The following is a 17477-nucleotide window of genomic DNA, read 5'->3' as shown; positions in this document are numbered from 1 at the left end:
ACAGAGTGTCATTCATTCTCCATCTGAAGGAACCAGCTGGAGTAAGTCTCAGTTCCACTTTCAAAGCGTTATGGTCGGAGCAGGTTTTTGGGCAGATTTCCACTTTTAAAGTCTTAGGTGCCAGTCCTCTAGATGTCCAAATTTGGTCTATTCTTGTCCATGACAAATGAGCCTCAGAAAAAAATGTTCCTTCTTTACCTAGGGGGTTCTTTGTCCTCCAAATGTCAATCAAATCCATACTGTCAGTCAATTCAAAGAAAGTTTTAGGTAGTCTGCCATCTTTGGTTAGATTTTGGTTTTGCGACTTATCCATATAAGTAGAAACAACCCCATTCATATCTCCCATCAAAATGATGTTAGAATAGTCCAGATAGTCCAGCAATCTCTCATGCAGCTTCTTGTAAAATTCTGACTTCCCTTCATTTGGTGCATAAATTCCTACTATCAAAAACTTTTCTCCTTGTGCTTGTATCTCAATTGCCCAAATTCTTCCATGCTCATCTTTAAATAGAAATTTCGGTGACAGGTTCTCCTTTGCATAAATCACAACGCCTCTTTTCTTGACTTTGTCTGATGAAATAAATTCTTGGCCTAATCTTTTGTTGATAAGTACTTTCCTATGGAGCCCAGTCACATGGGTTTCCTGCAAACAAATAATGTCCAATTTTTCTTTTTTCAATATGTGAAAGATCCTCCTTCTTTTTTCCGGAGAATTCCCGCCATTTATGTTCCAACTGAGAAGCTGCAGAGACATCCTGGATCAATCTAAGAGTCCTCTTGGGGTAAATCTTCCTTCTCGTCCAGCCCCGGAGGTAGAACAGGTGTTGGTTCAGGCAAAGATACTGGCCCGGCTCCTGCTACTCCCTTCCGAAGGTCCTCTCCGTAGTCGTTCAAAAATTTTTCTTGGTCTTCTACTGTTTTGATTTTGATTTTCTTCCCTTTAATAGTAAAGGATAGTCCTTGGGGGAATTCCCACCTATAAGGAATTGTGTTGTTTCTCAGTAATCCTGCTAGGTCCTTATACGTAGTTCTTAAGTCCAAAAGTTGTTTCGGAATATCTCTGTAGATTTCTGCTTTTTTGCCTTGAATCACCAATGCTTTTTTAAAGTGTAGGCCTAGTATTTTGTCACTTTCTTGCCTAGATCTCAAAATGATCAGGCAATCTCTAGCTCTGTCCTTCCTCACCACTCTTCCCAGTCTGAAAGCGGTGACAATTTTAAAGTCCTTATCTTCTTCTATAGCCCAGAACTTTGATAATTCTGTTGTCAAAAAACCAATCAAATTGTCTTGTTCAAGTTCTGGTATTGATCGTAATCTCAGATTATTTTCCCGATTTTTCAATTCCACCATAGACAGATAGGCCTGCTGTTCACTTACTTGCCTACAGAGTGGCCTTACTTCCCTTCTTACTTCCTCCACCTTCTTATTGGCTTCCTCTGCTTTTTGATTTGCTTGTTCGGCCAGTTTCCGATTTTCTAGCAGTGATGAACTTTAAATGAAAGAAATATTTTTCCCACTCAGGGGTAATCTCAGTTCTGAAACATTCCTTTCAAAAAACAAAGCAGGCGACAAATCTTAGAACAGAAGATGAGTTGCCTATCCCCAAACCAACTGTTACCTGCAATTTTTTCCATCCTCCTTGAGTACGAATAAACACCTCACTGGTTTCGCTAAGGTAGATCAATGTGCCTTCAGACACTAAGTGGACCTTTTGTAGCATAGTGTCAACATTTCTAAACCTTGTGACCTGTCAAGATAAAAACATTAATTGCTCAAATAAAAACAATAGCCTATGAGAATGTACTTTTTATCTGGACAAGAAATGACCAAGAGTTCATGAAAGGATTTTTTTTTTTAAAAGAAAGCAGAATCTAAGAGTTATGAATAATTAGTCACAGAGGCTATTTGTAACAGCAGAGGCAGTAGCTCAGTGAAAAAGTGTTTGTTCTACGTGTATAAGGTTGCAGGGTCAATCATACCTCCAGTTTCTGTAAATGGTGTCAGGGACCAGCACTGTGAAAATCCCTGGAGAGTCACTGCAAGTCAGAAGAAGCAGCACTGCCTATCTATCTATCTATCTATCTATCTATCTATCTATCTATGGGAAACAATAATCTTTCTCCATCTCCTAGACCCAGCCTGCTGCTGTTGAATGACATGAGATGTATGTGTTTGTGTGTGCTTACGTACACATCATGCTACTGGAACACAAAGGGAAGGAAGAATAGGGGCAAAGTAGTAGAGCACCTCCTTTGCATGCGTAAGCTCCTAGGTTCACGCTCTAGTTAAAAGGAAATATGCATGCCTGCTTAAGAACTGCTGGCAATATTGGGAGAATCAACAGTCTGCCCCAGGAATATGGCAGCATCATATATTCATATACAATGATATGTCTCCTTTGTCCTCTTCCTAGCTTTTGAAACAAGGTTAGAGAATATATTAAACCACAGTCGCAAGGCTGTGGATGTGTTACAGCTACACTAAAATCAAAGGTCACCCTTAAAGATTGCAAGTGATGGGACTGAACTGACAACAAGAATAATGCTGTCCTTCAGCTTAGTTTAGTTTTTATTTTATCTGTATTGCTGGAAGTTCGCAACCTTTCCAGATGAAGAGATGAATGTTTGGCAAGAAGACTAAAGAGTAGCTACCCTGGATTTTAAAGATCAAAATACTTTAACCTTACTGCTGTAAGGTTAACCAACAGAAATATGTTTCTTTTTACTGTTTAGTTCATGACACATAAAGTTAAAGGGACCCCTGACTATTAGGTCCAGTCGTGGACAACTCTGGGGTTACGGCGCTCGCTTTATTGGCCGAGGGAGCTGGCGTACAGCTTCCGGGTCATGTGGCCATCTACTTTGTCATTTCTTGAAAAATAAAATGTTTCACTCCTTGTAGATATTTGAATCATATCCTTCTTTAAAGAACAAAAAAGTCACCCAAATTATATGTTCCTTTGATTCTTCTTAGATGCAAAAATTACGTTTTTCCAGATCAGATGTTTAGCAGTCCCAATGTGATTGAGGGCAGCCTGTGAACTTGCAACATGGAGGGACTGGTTGTATGAACTGGCAGGACCTCAATACACACAGCTGCCACAATTTGCACGATTGCAGCATGTATTTCTTGAACCGTTACAATAACAGAGATTGCAATTGAAATGTTTAAGCCGCTCTTCACTGACAGTGCTTCATACAACAATTTTGTTGTGTAATCACTGTTGGTGTAATGTGAACAATGAGTCATGTCTTGAGGAGCATATCCCTCATGTCTGTAAGTGTGTCAGGTGCACTGGGTTAGCACAGCAACAGCAGCAGGGTTGAGTGTAGGACTTGCTGAATAATTCACTCTCCCATTGGTTCAGGAAATGTGCCCACATGTAGAGTTGGGTCTCTCCCCCCCCTCCACCTTTGGCGATCACTCATAGAGTAAGATTGTCTTCCATGAATATGGTCTTAACAGTCTGTCTGTAAGTGACTGTGGAGGTCAATTCTGGATCCACACATCCTTCCACAGGGGGGACATAGGTCTCCGGGTGGGAGTTGATCAGGGTGAGGGTTTGCCAAATGTGCCTTCCTCTTAGCTCGTTTCTCCTTTTTGCCCTGAGTTTGTGCTTCTTCAAAGTCCACGACGCCTTTGGTAAAGGCTGTTCTCCAACTGAAGTGCTCGCAGGCCAGTGTTTCCCAGTTATCAATGCCCATACTACATTTTTAAAGATTTGCCTTGAGAACATCTTTAAACCTCTTTTGTTTAAAGAGAGATGGGTATAATACTCTCTAGGGCATTGCTTTCATTATGGTTCTGTCCTGTCCTGTTTGCTGTCAGGGCCTGACTCTGAATCTGTGAGAGTCAGGGGTAGAGACTGGGTTTTGCACTGCAGCATTAGCTAGGATGGGGATCGTGTTAGTGAATCTCTCTGTAATATGTATCTTTACTTCAAAGACCTTTATAGAGCAGGTAGTAGCATAGCTGTCAACGCTTCCCTTTTTTAAAGAGAAATTCCCTTATTCCGAATAGGATTCCTCGCAAGAAAAGGGAAAAGTTGACAGCTATGGGTAGTAGTGGTTAGTAGTCTTGCGTTGGGAGACAATAAACACTTTGTTACTTTGAACCGTGCAGGGGAGGAGTTTTCCCCTCAATTGGGGACTCTGAATGAAGATGTTCTGCTGTGAGCAGGAAATCTCTGAAGACTCCTCTGCTGATACATCACATGGGTTGAAGTGTGGTGAACTACAGACTGACTTCCACAAATCACCAGCAATCACTGCTGAGTTGCAAGCCTACTATCAACCCTGTGTGTCCTTGCAGATTATCATGTTGGGACCACCAAGCAACTGACGTGTCTCATACCCAAGATCAGTCTAACTTGTTTTTGTCTGAATTAATATTTCTATTGCACTGAAAGTTTTAGGAAGCTCTTAAAGAGACAGATACATCTTCTTACCAAGTTCCTGGTCCCAGGTAATCCAGGTTCTCCAGGAGGTCCAGGTGGGCCCGGAACAGCTGCTGCTTAAATAAAAGAAAACCATGGCATATATTATTATCTCCTTTAAAGACACTGACTATATTACTGCCTGTCTGGAAGATGCCGGCAGCAGCAGTACCTACAAATTAACACCGCCTACAAGTTAAGAGTTGTTGGTTTACAACATACAAGCCCTTTGCGTTGCCTCGAATATTTTCATCAGGAGATTTTAGCTCTAGACCTGGTGCAGGTTGCTTTGGATTAAGCTATAAAACAGGTGGTGGTTAGTGACTGGGGTTTTTGGCATCAGCAGTCTCTGGGAAAGAACAGATATGAACTGACAAATGGAGCCAGACTAGACGTTTGGTGAAACACCTTGGTTTTTAGAACTTGGAACTAACTGTATCATTCTTGGATCCAGGCCCTTTCCCCCCTCCACAATTCAGCCATCAAGTGCAGAGGTGAAATATGCAAAAGCAAAGAAAGCTGTCTGCTTGGGAGGCAAATATTTATGCCAATTCATGTTCATGTCCACACAGGTGCACCAGGCAGAAAGGAGACATCCATGTGACCTACCTGAGCCATATATTGATGGAGGCCCAGGTGGGCCAGGAGGTCCTGGTGGGCCAGGAGGTCCAACTGGTCCAAATCCTGGAGGGCCAGGTAGTCCAGGTACCCCAGGGGGGCCTCTAGGCCCAACCACTGTGTCTCCTTTTGGTCCCTGTTAAAGAAAACAACACTTCAGTAAACCAATCTCCTCAAGGGATTATTACAGTAAATGCTGCAGCTGCAACAGCTTGAGGAATAGCACTGACACCTGCAGTAGGCACCTATGTCCATAAGAGTCGGAACATTTTGGAGGCTTTTATGTGTCAAACCTCATTCTATAGCATTACAGAAGTACGTTCCATCACATCCATCTGGAGTCTGAAGCCCATGCAAAGTTTCACCATTTTAATGACAACTACGCCAGAGTGGCGCTGTGGTCTAAACCACTGAGCCTCTTGGGTTTGTCAATCGGAAGGTCAGTGGTTTGAATCCCCACAACGGGGTGAGCTCCCTATGTTCGGTCCCCGCTCCTGCCAACCTAGCAGTTCAAAAGCACATCAAAGTGCAAGTAGATAAATAGGTACTGCTCCGGCGGGAAGGTAAACGGCGTTTCCGTGCGCTGCTCTTGTTCGCCAGAAGCGGCTTAGTCATGCTGGCCACATGACCCGGAAAAACTGTCTGCGGACAAACGTTGGCTCCCTCGGCCAGTAAAGCGAGATGAGCGCTGTAACCCCAGAGTCGTTCAGAGCTGGACTTAACTGTCAGGGGTCCATTACCTTTACCTTTTACGCCAGAGTTGCAAAAATGAGATTTTATGGAGGGTGGCATCTTATTCATTATCACTGAAGAGGATGCCTATTTGCATGTGTTGATTTGTATGGGTAGATGCAGATTTAGAAATAATTAGGTAAGGTAAAGGGACCCCTGACCATTGCGGCGCTCATCTCTCTTTATTACAGCACCACCCGCGTCCCTCCATTAGAAATAATTGTTATAATTTAAAGACATATTAATGTGATACCTCTCACCATAGTGCGGAAGACTGTGAGCAAGCTCAGGGCCTGCCCATGCTTCCACTTGTCCCATGCCTAGGAAGCACAAATCCAAGGGGTTTGTCCCCTGGCCCTGCCAGGGGGAAACCCACGCTTTAGCTCTAAGTCAGAGCAAACAGTAATCTGGGGAAAACCTGACCCAAATTGCCATTTGCTCCGATTGAGTGCTAAAGAGCTGTAAGCAGCAGGACAAGATGATTAGCCCTCAGTCTGCTGTCCAGGTGCTAAAAGTTAATGGCAAATTTAAATTCCCTTCAGAGGACATCTTCTGGTAGCAGACAGTCCTCTGTAAAGTAGGACACATGACCATCCTTCTCATAAGTAGGGCAGATACAGAGCTTATGCTTCATTAAACTAGGTAAACTCTACACTGAGAGGCAGCAGAATTATGTGCTACTTGCTCTCCGTACAATTTACATTTGCTGTAATGCCTAAATGATGTACACAAACATAGATTCTTGTGCACATATTTCTGGTAAAGTTCCTTATCACTCCGAATTAAAACTTGCTGGGGGGCAGGGGGTGATGAGCATCAGGCATGTAAGATTCCACATACATAGGGTGGTTTCCAACTGGGTTTTACTCAGAATAGGCCTATTGAAATGAATTTACCTAAGTTAGTCATGTCTATTAATCTCAGTGGGACTACTCTGAGTTGAATAATAGCCACACAAGGAATGTGGGCTGTAAGGCAAATACATGTAATTCCGGGATGGCTCAGATAGTCCCAATTTTTTTTAAAAAAGACATTAATAAATAAATGACGGGACCATTTATTATACAGAAGGAAGCCTTACCACTGGTCCTGGTCTTCCTGGGAGTCCTGGAGGTCCTGACATAAAAAAGCCTCCATTTGGTTCTCCTTTTTCTCCTTTAAGGCCAACTTCTCCATTGACTCCTTTCTCACCCTACAAAGAGAAGGCATACAAAGTAACGTCACAGCAATACTATGTGAGCTAACATTTGTACAAACCTAAGAGATTACTTTATTGACTTGATACAAAGCTTGAGTGTGCTTTGCAGTACAGTGGTGCCTCGCAAGACGAAATTAATTCGTTCCGCGAGTTTTTTCATCTTGCGGTTTTTTTCGTCTTGCGAAGCACGGTGTCGGAAAAGTTTTGGAAAAGCTTCAAAAATCACCAAAGTCTTCAAAAACTTCAAAAAAGGCTACCACACCACGTGCTATGAGTTGCTCCTCGAAGTCAAGTCGCAACTGTATTAACGGTTTTAAGAAAAAGGAAACAAACTTGCAAGACGTTTCCGTCTTGCGAAGCAAGCCCATAGGGAAAATCGTCTTGCGAAGCAACTCAAAAAACCAAAAACCCTTTCGTTTTGCGAGTTTTCCGTCTTGCGAGGCATTCGTCTTGCGAGGTACCACTGTATATTTTTGTATGGGCTGATATAAAGGAAGGAAGCAATGGTCAGTTGTACTGTAGATCTAGAACTCTGAAAGCTTGCTCATGTGCCAAAACATTATGGTCACATCCCCACCATATATTTAAAGAATATTTCCTTCTTCCTTTAGATAATACCTGTTCAACCATGTATGTGTAAATAAGGAAAAAGGAAGGAAGGAAGGAAGGAAGGAAGGAAGGAAGGAAGGAAGGAAGGAAGGAAGGAAAGAAAGAAAGAAAGAAAGAAAGAAAGAGACATTTTATTGGGATATCATTATATAAAATATGTATAGGGAGTGACACTGTGTATTTTAAAGATCTTAAATTGTGGCCATGGGTTATTGTTTTGTTTGTTATTGCAGTAGGTATTTTTGTGTTTTTATATTGTAAACCTTCCTGTGATCTTTGGAGGAAGGGTGGTATAGAAATTTAATAAATAATAATAAACTGTAATTTAGAGCAGAGGCTTAGTTCCATCAGAGAAAATTTATGTATTACTATATCTTACTGAATAGTAATATATAATAATACATACTATGTATTTATTGTGAAATACAAATATTTCCTGCTGTATATATATTTCCTCCAGTATTATGGACATATTTCCTCCAGTATTATGGACAGCAAGTACTAGTTGCACTTTGGCATGCTTTCAAACTGCTAGGTTGGCAGGAGCAGAGACCGAGCAATGGGAGCTCACCCCGTCGCGGGGATTCGAACCGCCGACCTTCTGATCAGCAAGCCCTAGGCTCTGTGGTTTAGACCACAGCACCACCCGCGTCCCATAAGTGTGGATAGGTATACACATTTTCATTCTTTGAATGGCAGAGGTCTGGACCTTTGGAATCCATTTGAAGATTTAGATTATGATCCAGGCTCAAGACAACACATATAGGAGCATCTTATTTAATCATCACAATGACCCTGTTTAGGTAGGTTAGCCCAAGAGTCGATACTGTACCCACAACCTGTAAGTGAGTGGGGATTTGAATGTAGATATTGCCTACTCAAATCCACTGCTCTTCCCCACATCTGAAAAGGAAAGCAAAAATGTGGTATCTATGCCTGCTAAATCATCTGAGCAGCAATGGGCTAATGGTGAGTTTGGGGAAGAGGACTACAAATGAAGAAGAGTTAGAGAAGCAATCTCTGTACCTTGGCAGAGATGATTCACAGCAAACACCATCAATGTCAAGGTGCATATAATGTTATGGGTACCAAGGAAGGCCGCCAAGGAGCTCCACACATTTATAGCATTTGAATAAGTGCTAGCCAGGCTATACCTTCTCTTCAAATCCTTCCACTCATATGTCACTATGTTTCTGCCAAGGGGAAGGTGCAGGCTGTCACGGCACTGCATAGTCTGAGAGAAACAGGTACCCTCTTTGGACTGGAAAGGGGAAACTCTATGAAAAACACGGCCAGCGTGCATGTAGCAACTATTATACTGAAAATTCACAAATAATTGCCTCTAAAAATCAGACAATGTGCTGGTACTTTATTAAGGCCGAATTCAGCTGTCAACGGGAAAGAATTACCTTCATGATGTTTAACTGGCTAAAATAAGTTGATGGCAGAGGAGGACCTGGAAAGTAAAGGAAATAATTTTATGAATTTTCTGTTTCTATTAAGTCCACACAGATCTATGAAGCAGAGTGAGGCAGCAGCCTCAGGTGGTGGAGTCCAAGGGGCAGCCCCCACTTCTAGACAAGCGGTTGTGGCTGTAGCTTCCAGGTTCTGGGAAGATCTCACGAGAGTCCTGCGAGATCTTGCCACAAGCCACTGCTGCACCCTCCCCTGCCACTGCCAGAGAAGCAAGGAGAAGCAGCCGTGTGAAAGTGCACCCCACTCTTCCCACCCATTTGTAGCAGATCCAACTGCTCTGGCTACCAATTGCGGCAGATCCCACCTGTCAGGGAACTGCCATCAGAGGGAAGAGGAGAGGAAAGTCGCTCCAGTGATGCAGGGGAGGGAACTAGCAAGGAGAGAGAGAGGGTTCCCACGGGGGAAAGAAATCCAGGAGACACCAGGGAGAAAGGGGAAGCCGAGAGCAAGGCGGAGGGGAGGCTCAGAGACTCTTCCAGTGAAATCAGTGGAGAGAGCACAGGACCTCCGCTTGGCACGCCCACGCTGCTCAGAAGGCTTCCGCGCAGAGAATCTAGGAGGAGACTTGGAGTCAAACAACTCCTATGTTGGCGCAAATTTAGGTCCCGCCCACTGACGGATTCTGCCAGTGACTAAGACAGTCGCGTTTCAAGGGCTGTCAACCGGGGAAAGTTTTAGCTACACGGCTAGCTTGGAGCAGTTTGCAGTTTACGCACAAGCAACCCCAATTCCCATTACACCACCTATGTATACTCTAAATATAACCACCATGGGTCATTGTATGCTTTTTGTGTGAAGGTAAACTTAGGCAGAAGTTGAACAAATAAGAAAAGATTTACCGTATTTTTCGCTCTATAACACGCACCCGACCATAACACGCACGTAGTTTTTAGAGGAGGAAAATCTGTAGGCATGTCACCCGTAGGCATTCCCTCCATAACACGCACAGACTTTTCCCCCTTACTTTTTAGGAGGATTTCCCTTTACTTTTTAGGAGGAAAAAAGTGAGTGTTATGGTGCAAAAAATACGGTATTTTGCAGAACAAAGCTGATAAAAGAAAGGATGTGTCAGAGATAATGTTCTTTCAGGAAACAGTTAACCTATTCATAATTATACTAAATTTAGTGGATGTTACAAGCTTCTAAACAAGGCAGTAAATGCACAGCTTCTATTAAATGTCAGTTGCTTAATTCAGTTATTACTCCTCAGTTAGGTGTTACAGGTTTCTAGGCTAGGTGGTAAATGTTTAGCTTATTTCCAGTTATTTCACTTCAGTTCCTTAGCCTAGTTGCTGCATAGGTATTGCAGATTAATACTTTGGTTCTTAAACAAGGTGGTACTCTCTGTCAGTTACCCAACCTTCTATCAAAGACACCCCTGAAGTACTTTGAATAGTATTACAGACACGGGCGATCCCCACACCCATTGGTGGAGGAAGAGGGGGTTGGGGGAGGTGCCATCCTGGTGGGGTGCCATCATGGCTGCCCCCCGCCTGCGCTGGGCACCACGCCCCCACAGACGACACACCACTCCCCCAGGACGCGTGCTACCCACGCCCCTGCCTGCTCTTCACCCCCTGATGCCAGAGCATGAAGCTCCGTCACTGCCCACACCCCTTTTAACTGGTCTGGTAATCTTCTCTTTCTAGAAGATGTCTCTTCTAGAAGATGACTGGGATGAGACCCAAGTAGACGGTATCCTCACAGCTCCTACTTCTCCTGCTCAGACTCAGCTTTTAAGTTAACTCCTGTCTGAATGTTCTCACAAGACACTAAACATTATCTTCCAATCTAAGCTCAGTCTCCTTTCTCTAGCTGCAGAGTGGATGTTACACACAGAGACCAGAACTAACTCTCCCTCCAGCTCTCTCTTAAAAATATCTGAACCCACTGTCAGAAACGGCTCCTTTTATTCTCTGGCTCCACCCCCCTTTGACCAGCAGTCTTGGTAGCCAATCAGAGAGAGGCTCCAGCCTTCTGGTGGAGTTTGGAGGCCCTGCATTCCCAGACTCTGGTCTGGCTCAGCTGTCCGTCACACAGTGGCTTCTGAGTTCCAGTGAGATCTTGCTGGAACTTGGAAGCTGCAGGGCTTGGGGAGAAGAGGGGCAGCTGGTATAAGATAGCTCTCTTTCTCCTTTCCACTCACTTCTGATTTCTTACACTGAGATCTAACTCCTTCCCCCCGAAGACTATGAGAAGAACGCTAAAGCCCTAGTAGTAACCCCAAGTCCTCAAGGAAAGAGTTAAACAGCAGCAATCTTGACAACAACCAGCATAATTCCCTGTTTCATATCATTCGGATGTTCTGAGGGTTTTCTTTTTCATAAATCAAGATATTGTTTATTGTTAAAGACAACTGGCAACCATTGTCAGATGTGGTGAAAATTGTCTCTATAGAAACTAGCCTCAACAGGCCCTTTTCTATTTCCTCCTGTTTACTTCTCCACTCCAAGACTTGCTTATAATGTGACAAGAATCCTTGAAAACCTGTCCTGTCCCTCATGAATGTGTGACTTTTCTATACCAGAAAGAAAGTCAAGGCCATGGAAGATGGTGATAAATTGTCTAAATGAGAATTCAGCTATGCAGAAAGTTACCTAGAAACACTGAAATTTACTATTCATATTAAGCAGAACTGGGTTGTGTGTGTAAGTGTGTAAAATGCATTGTTACAGGTATTTTACATCCACCTCTGTACATCCCATAGTTAACAATGATGTTTAGAACTAATCCTTCTTTTGTTCCAATTAAAAAAAAACTTAGGATTTATGAAAAGGAAGTATCTCTGGTTTGTTGAAGGTAACATGGTGATATACTTGAATTTTGTATTCTCCATTCCCCTGACTCCTCTCTCTCTCTCTCCATGTGCGTGTGTTTGCTTTGGTTATTTGCTTGGTTATTTGAAAGAAAACTGTATAAAACTAAATCAAAAGCAGTAATGAAAAACATTTAGTCTTCCCAGTTTTATGGATATGGTGTGGATTTCCTTCTAGCATACTGTCATGCGTCATCACCTTTAAAAGCAAACACACACACGTTAAATTCCCTAATCAGCTTGGGGCAAAATTATTCTCAGTGGAGAGGGAAATTGCAATCAGAAGTTTCAGGTTTGACTGCAGTTGTTTGTGTTTTCATAGAAGGAAAAACGGAAAACAAAATGTGTTACTTTACTTTGTCTGCCTTGCCAGCTTCTTGGGGATTCCGACTGACCCCGGGATCATCGATTTGTTTTTGTTCTTATTATGTATTTTGCATTTTTTATATTGTCATTTTATGTTATGAACCACCCTGTGGTCTATGGATGAAGGGTGGTATACAAATTTAATAAATAATAATAAAAAATAAAATACCTGGTGGCCCTGGTGCGCCTCTGTCTCCTTTTTCACCTTTGATGACTGGTGGACCACTTACACTCCAGGAACCTGCTTCTAGATAGATAGATAGATAATATTTATTGCGGCCATAGGCCCATACAGGTAAAAACAACACATAAGTGACAGCTTGTGCCGTGGGGAAAAAAAAAAAAAAAACAGTCGCTAAAACACCACTATAACAATAAAATACTATAAGATGGAAAGGCATGCTACGCCTTAATTAGCTTGTAGCGCTCCTTGGCGTCGCTTTTGGGAGAGGACAGCGACCAGGAACCTAGCCACTTTCAGGGTCGTGTGGGAATCCTTATCCTGCAAGATTTGGGCAAGGTGGAATTTTGGTGGGGTACCCTCTAGTTTCTGTATAATTGATCCCAACAAATTTGCCCGTGGCACATTGAACAAGGGGCAAGTGAACATAATGTGCTGAAGCGACTCCGGCGTCACCTTATCACATTCGCACGTGGCGGGGTCTTGGCCCTTTGAGAATCTATGTCTCAGGACATTGGAGGGGAAAACGTTGAACCTCGCTTTGGTGAAGGCCAGCCTATGGGCAACAGTCGAAAGGGAGGAGAGGTATGATGGAACGCAATAAGTTAAAGTGATACCAGTGTTCTGGGGCGAACAAACACCTCCCCCCAGCATATAATTTTGCTGTAAATCGATGTCATCCAGTCTTTGGCGGATCAGTCTTTGAGCAGTGATTTGGTCTAGTTTTAGGGAATCTGAGGGAGAGATTCCATAGCTCAGGAGTTTGGCATGAATTTTACTAGTCCAAAGGCTGGAGAATTCATCTCGCCATAAGCATTGGACAAGGTAATGGTTTGGTAATCTATGCCACAATGATAACCAGTAATTGAAGACTTGCTTCCACAGGCAAGTTTCTAAGGATGCGATCTTCAATTCTAGTCGTATGGCTGCGTTGCTTACGCACAGGGGGAGCATTAGGAGCCGACGTAGGAATTGGTTTTGCAGAGTCTCAAGAGGAGCAAGATCTGTCATCACGGCCCAGAGCGGGGCAGCATAAGCTAGCACGGGAACCACTTTTGCCTTGAACACCTTTAGGGCCGAGGGCACATGCAAAGCTCCATCCGAAAAGAAAAATCGGAGGAGCGCATATGACAGAGTTTTGGCCTTGTTAAGTAGGTGTTGAATTTGTGCTTTCCACCCCAAATTGTATTGAAAAATAACTCCTAAGTATTGAAATTTTAGGACTTGCTCTATTTTTGCTCCACCAAGCTTCCATTTGTATAATCTCCGGCTTCTGGAGAAAATCAGAATCTTGGACTTAGCATGGTTGATGGTTAATTGGTTGAGTTGGCAATACGTGGCAAAGATCTTCAGAGATCTGGTTAGTCCAACACGTGTATAAGATAGAATTACCACGTCGTCCGCATATAAAAGGAAAATATTTACATGGGGGGGGGAGGCTGGTCAGAAATGCACAGCAGATGGCATCTGCAGTATGAGAAACAGAAAGCAGACTTCCACAAAGTTTTGCTTGCTATCCAGATTTTAACTCTCCAGTATTTCTAGAGTGATATCCTTAAAATGCAGCACCCTGGTCCATTCCAAGGCTGGCCCAAATCAAAAGGCAGTGAAGAGGGTAGCCTGCTACAAAGCACAGGGGTACATCCAGTTATGAACAGGATCTGTTCATCCCAAAAACTTCATAATGGGAGGCGCCCTTCTGCGCATGTGTGCAGTGCGATTGAGTGCTTCGAAGTTTACCTATCCAGAGGGATACGTAAGCAGAGGTACGACTGCATAACTGCTGCAAATGTCTCTCGCGTCTCCCTACTCCTCCCCGTCTTTCTTGAGTTGTATTGCTGTCTTTCCTCCTCCGACTGCAGAGAGAAGTGTCCTCCACAGATATAGGAAGCACTATATATATGAATATTTATACCCCACCTACCAACCAAAGTTATTGAGGCCGCTTACAATATATTTAAAACACAATAAATTAGTGCCCCCACATGCTGGCAGGGTCTAAGTGGTCCATGCCAGTTATTTCAACTGCTGGCTAAGCACTCATGAGCACTTTTGCCTTGCATGGAGCAAAACATACTGTCACAAACACACACTTCCACCCTCCTTCTGAAGCCAGTTTCATGTGCAAGTGCCTAGTCCACACTAAGCTCAAGAACGATTGTGAGAACAGCAGGTCTTTCTTCCTCTGAGATAACTGAGCCATCTAAAACCCCATGAGAATAAGCTCAGGGAAAAAGCCACAGTAATACTGATTGCAGAAGGGCACAAAGTGATTGTTTGAAGTCATTTTTGAAGGGCAGTCAATCAAACTCAGGCTTGATCCCTGCATTCATGAGCCCTTCACTTTGTGACCTTGGCTTTCTTGTTCACTACACTATAATGCAGTGTCCCAATTTACATGAAGTTTTGATGCATGGAGGTTTAGGAAACTGGAACACTGTTGTTAGTATGGGATTGGGACCATGTCATATGAACTTCATTGTAATTCAGATTGTTAGCTGAAGTCGTTGGCTTTGGAGTCACTAACCAGCACTGAAATCTTCTGAACTGGTGATGGATGAATTGATATCTTCCTCATTTCCAATCCTTCTCTGGAAATAATCATGCCTCTGGGACCTGACCAAAATCCATTTTTGACTAGACTCAAGCCAGGATGGTCTGGAGTCTGGTCTTAAATGGATCCATGAGATGAGGAGAAAGAGACCTCTCTAATCCATCATCCACCACCATCCCACTCCATTTTGGACTTTGAAAATAACCCTATCATTGCATCACTAGAATTTACAACTAGCCCCCTTGTTACCAACAAACTTACCATCGGCCACTTTTGGGTTTCCAGGGTGAGGGGTGTCTGCCTGCACAGATAGAGAGCAAATATATTCAAAATGCAAATAACATAAGTGCCTTACAGATTTCTCTATGCTGCATGTTTGACGACACTCCTAGTCCTAGTACACAAGCACAGGTCACACTGTTAGTAGCAGCCTTGCTTTATGTAAAATGTATTGGAATATCAAAGCACTAATGTCTGAGCCTCAGCTGGTCAGGGTCTGTTTAGTGTCCGGTTCTTTGACATGTAGCATATATTCTTGCCATTCCAAGAAAATTCTACATGCCAGGTTAGAACATGAGTTGCCAGCCTTTTTGTGATCATGGTATTTCCCCTGCCAGCTTTTTTGAGTTAGTGGGCACTTCTGGAATTCTGAGAAAGTGCAGTGGGTGCCGGTCACAAACGAGCTTCTGTGGGGTGGGGACATGGTAAAACATATAAACGAGCAGGAAAAGAGACAGGATCACAAAACGGTGCAGACATACTCCATGTGAATGGAAAAAAGGGAGCTACATATGCTGCCACCACCACACTTGCTGAGAGAGATAAGTTTGTTGCCCCTTTCTTGGTTCATATTGGAAGGGAGGGTGAATCTCTGTTCCTGACATCCAGTGAAATATGGGCCATGTAGGAGAGGCTGAGGCAGTGCAAACAGGACCTGAGAGTATGAGCAAATAGTTGCTTGTGAATTGTGGATTTCTGAAGGGATATTTACTGAGATCTGTTGCGGGTACCAAAGGAGGTAGAGGCTGACATTGTTGGCAACCCAATGATGTTAGAGAAGTCCAGTTGAGCCACTATGATCGCTCTGGTTTAGCATCACAGTGCAACTGAGATCAGAATGTGGATTTTAAAACAAGAGATTGTGTCTGCACTTCTATCGCTAATTATATCCAATTGATAGATGCTTCTCTTCAAAACACACCACCTGGCATACTTTCCCCAATGGTGCTAGTTTCCCAATCTGAACCACTTGGGAAGATGCTATTGGCCCCAAAGGGGGAAAGATATAGGGCAGGTACCATATGGCTCCCTGAAATCCATCTTTAACTGGAGATTTCAGGGACGGAAGCAGGGCATTCCATTTTCTTACAGCTCTTTCCTGAGATGTGACTAAGCCCCACGGACCTACAGCAAATGATATCAACAGAACTTTGATGGGCAACATAATACAGACGAGGCAGTGCATGGATTTGTTTTGCTCTACTGGGTTGCATATGTTAACATTAATGTTTCCTTTTGACAGAGTGTTTTTAAACAGACAGGTATTTAAAAGTAAAAGTAAATTATATTTTAAAATGAAGTTTAACAACAGACAACTAAAACACAAACTATCTTCCAAATCACTGTCCCTTACTCCACTGGTTTCAAGGACAATGTGCTGCCAAGACAGTGGGAAGCAGCATTTTTGGCTGTGAGGTCTGCTTACAGTAGTGGGTGGTGTGTTGGTGGCTACACAGTCACATACATGAGCCACCTACACGTACTCTTCCAGCTCTCACTCACTCACACGCACACTTTAAACATTCCCACTTCACTCCCAGTGAAGGCACATAGGCAGTCTATGTCCTTGATGCAGCTAAGATCATTGTCTGCAGCAGCCTGGGCTACATGGGGAGTACTGTACTGAGAACACAGCTTAAACCTTAAAAAGGTTTGTTGCCATGCTGCTGTCCTCTTCTTCCCCTGCCCTGCCCCCAAGGGCTCCTGCTGCAGCCTAAATCACAGCACAGAAACAGGAGTCCTTTCCCCACTGTGCAGCTGATGGGGGATCAACAGGGGAAAGGGGGTGGGGCTTCCTGGAGGCTTCACAGGCCACACCTGGAGTGGCCAAGGGTGGCTTGGAGGCTGCCCACATGTGTTTTAAGATGAGGGTACGCAGTACCTGCACCCTAGAAAAAAAGCACTGCACATAATTACTTCATCACCACTGTCTGTGACCTTAACCATCTGGTCCTGCCTTGAAAGCACACATGCAGCATGCGGTGTTATTAGGGCAGGTGCTGACGAAGCAACAGACAAGAACAAAAAACATATCAAACACGTATGTTTATCCAGGGAAAATGGATAGATACTGTAAATAACTCACTGTTGTCTTGCACTGAGGCCTGGGAGAAATTGGAAAAACTGTCTGTTCAGAAATTGGAGGAAAATAAATACAGTAACTATTTAATTATTTCTAAAAGCAATATATTAATAAAAGTGTAAGACCATGCT

General features: G+C 43.3%; 1 protein-coding gene across 3 annotated transcripts in view; it reads right to left on the bottom strand.

Annotated features, from left to right (window-relative positions):
* COL15A1 (collagen type XV alpha 1 chain) overlaps positions 1-17477 on the bottom strand; it is a 131089-nt gene that overhangs the window by 8258 nt on the left and 105354 nt on the right. For 2 of the 3 annotated variants that reach the window (XR_014001256.1, XM_081166095.1), the window contains exons 31-38: positions 17350-17391; positions 15246-15285; positions 12419-12496; positions 9002-9048; positions 6867-6977; positions 5045-5189; positions 4448-4512; positions 1619-1747 (exon numbers count right to left, since the gene is read on the bottom strand). Coding sequence is in view for 2 of the 3 variants with exons in the window: in XM_081166095.1 (XP_081022221.1) it covers positions 1619-1747; positions 4448-4512; positions 5045-5189; positions 6867-6977; positions 9002-9048; positions 12419-12496; positions 15246-15285; positions 17350-17391 (657 nt within the window). In the remaining variant the exon portion in view is untranslated. The remainder of the gene's footprint in view (positions 1-1618; positions 1748-4447; positions 4513-5044; positions 5190-6866; positions 6978-9001; positions 9049-12418; positions 12497-15245; positions 15286-17349; positions 17392-17477) is intronic. The other variant, XM_081166096.1, reaches the window with a different exon arrangement.

The sequence above is a fragment of the Podarcis bocagei genome (assembly GCF_964188305.1).
Source record: "Podarcis bocagei genome assembly, chromosome: 13".
Classification (NCBI taxonomy): domain Eukaryota; kingdom Metazoa; phylum Chordata; class Lepidosauria; order Squamata; family Lacertidae; genus Podarcis; species Podarcis bocagei.
This window is presented reverse-complemented; position numbering and strand designations above follow the sequence as displayed.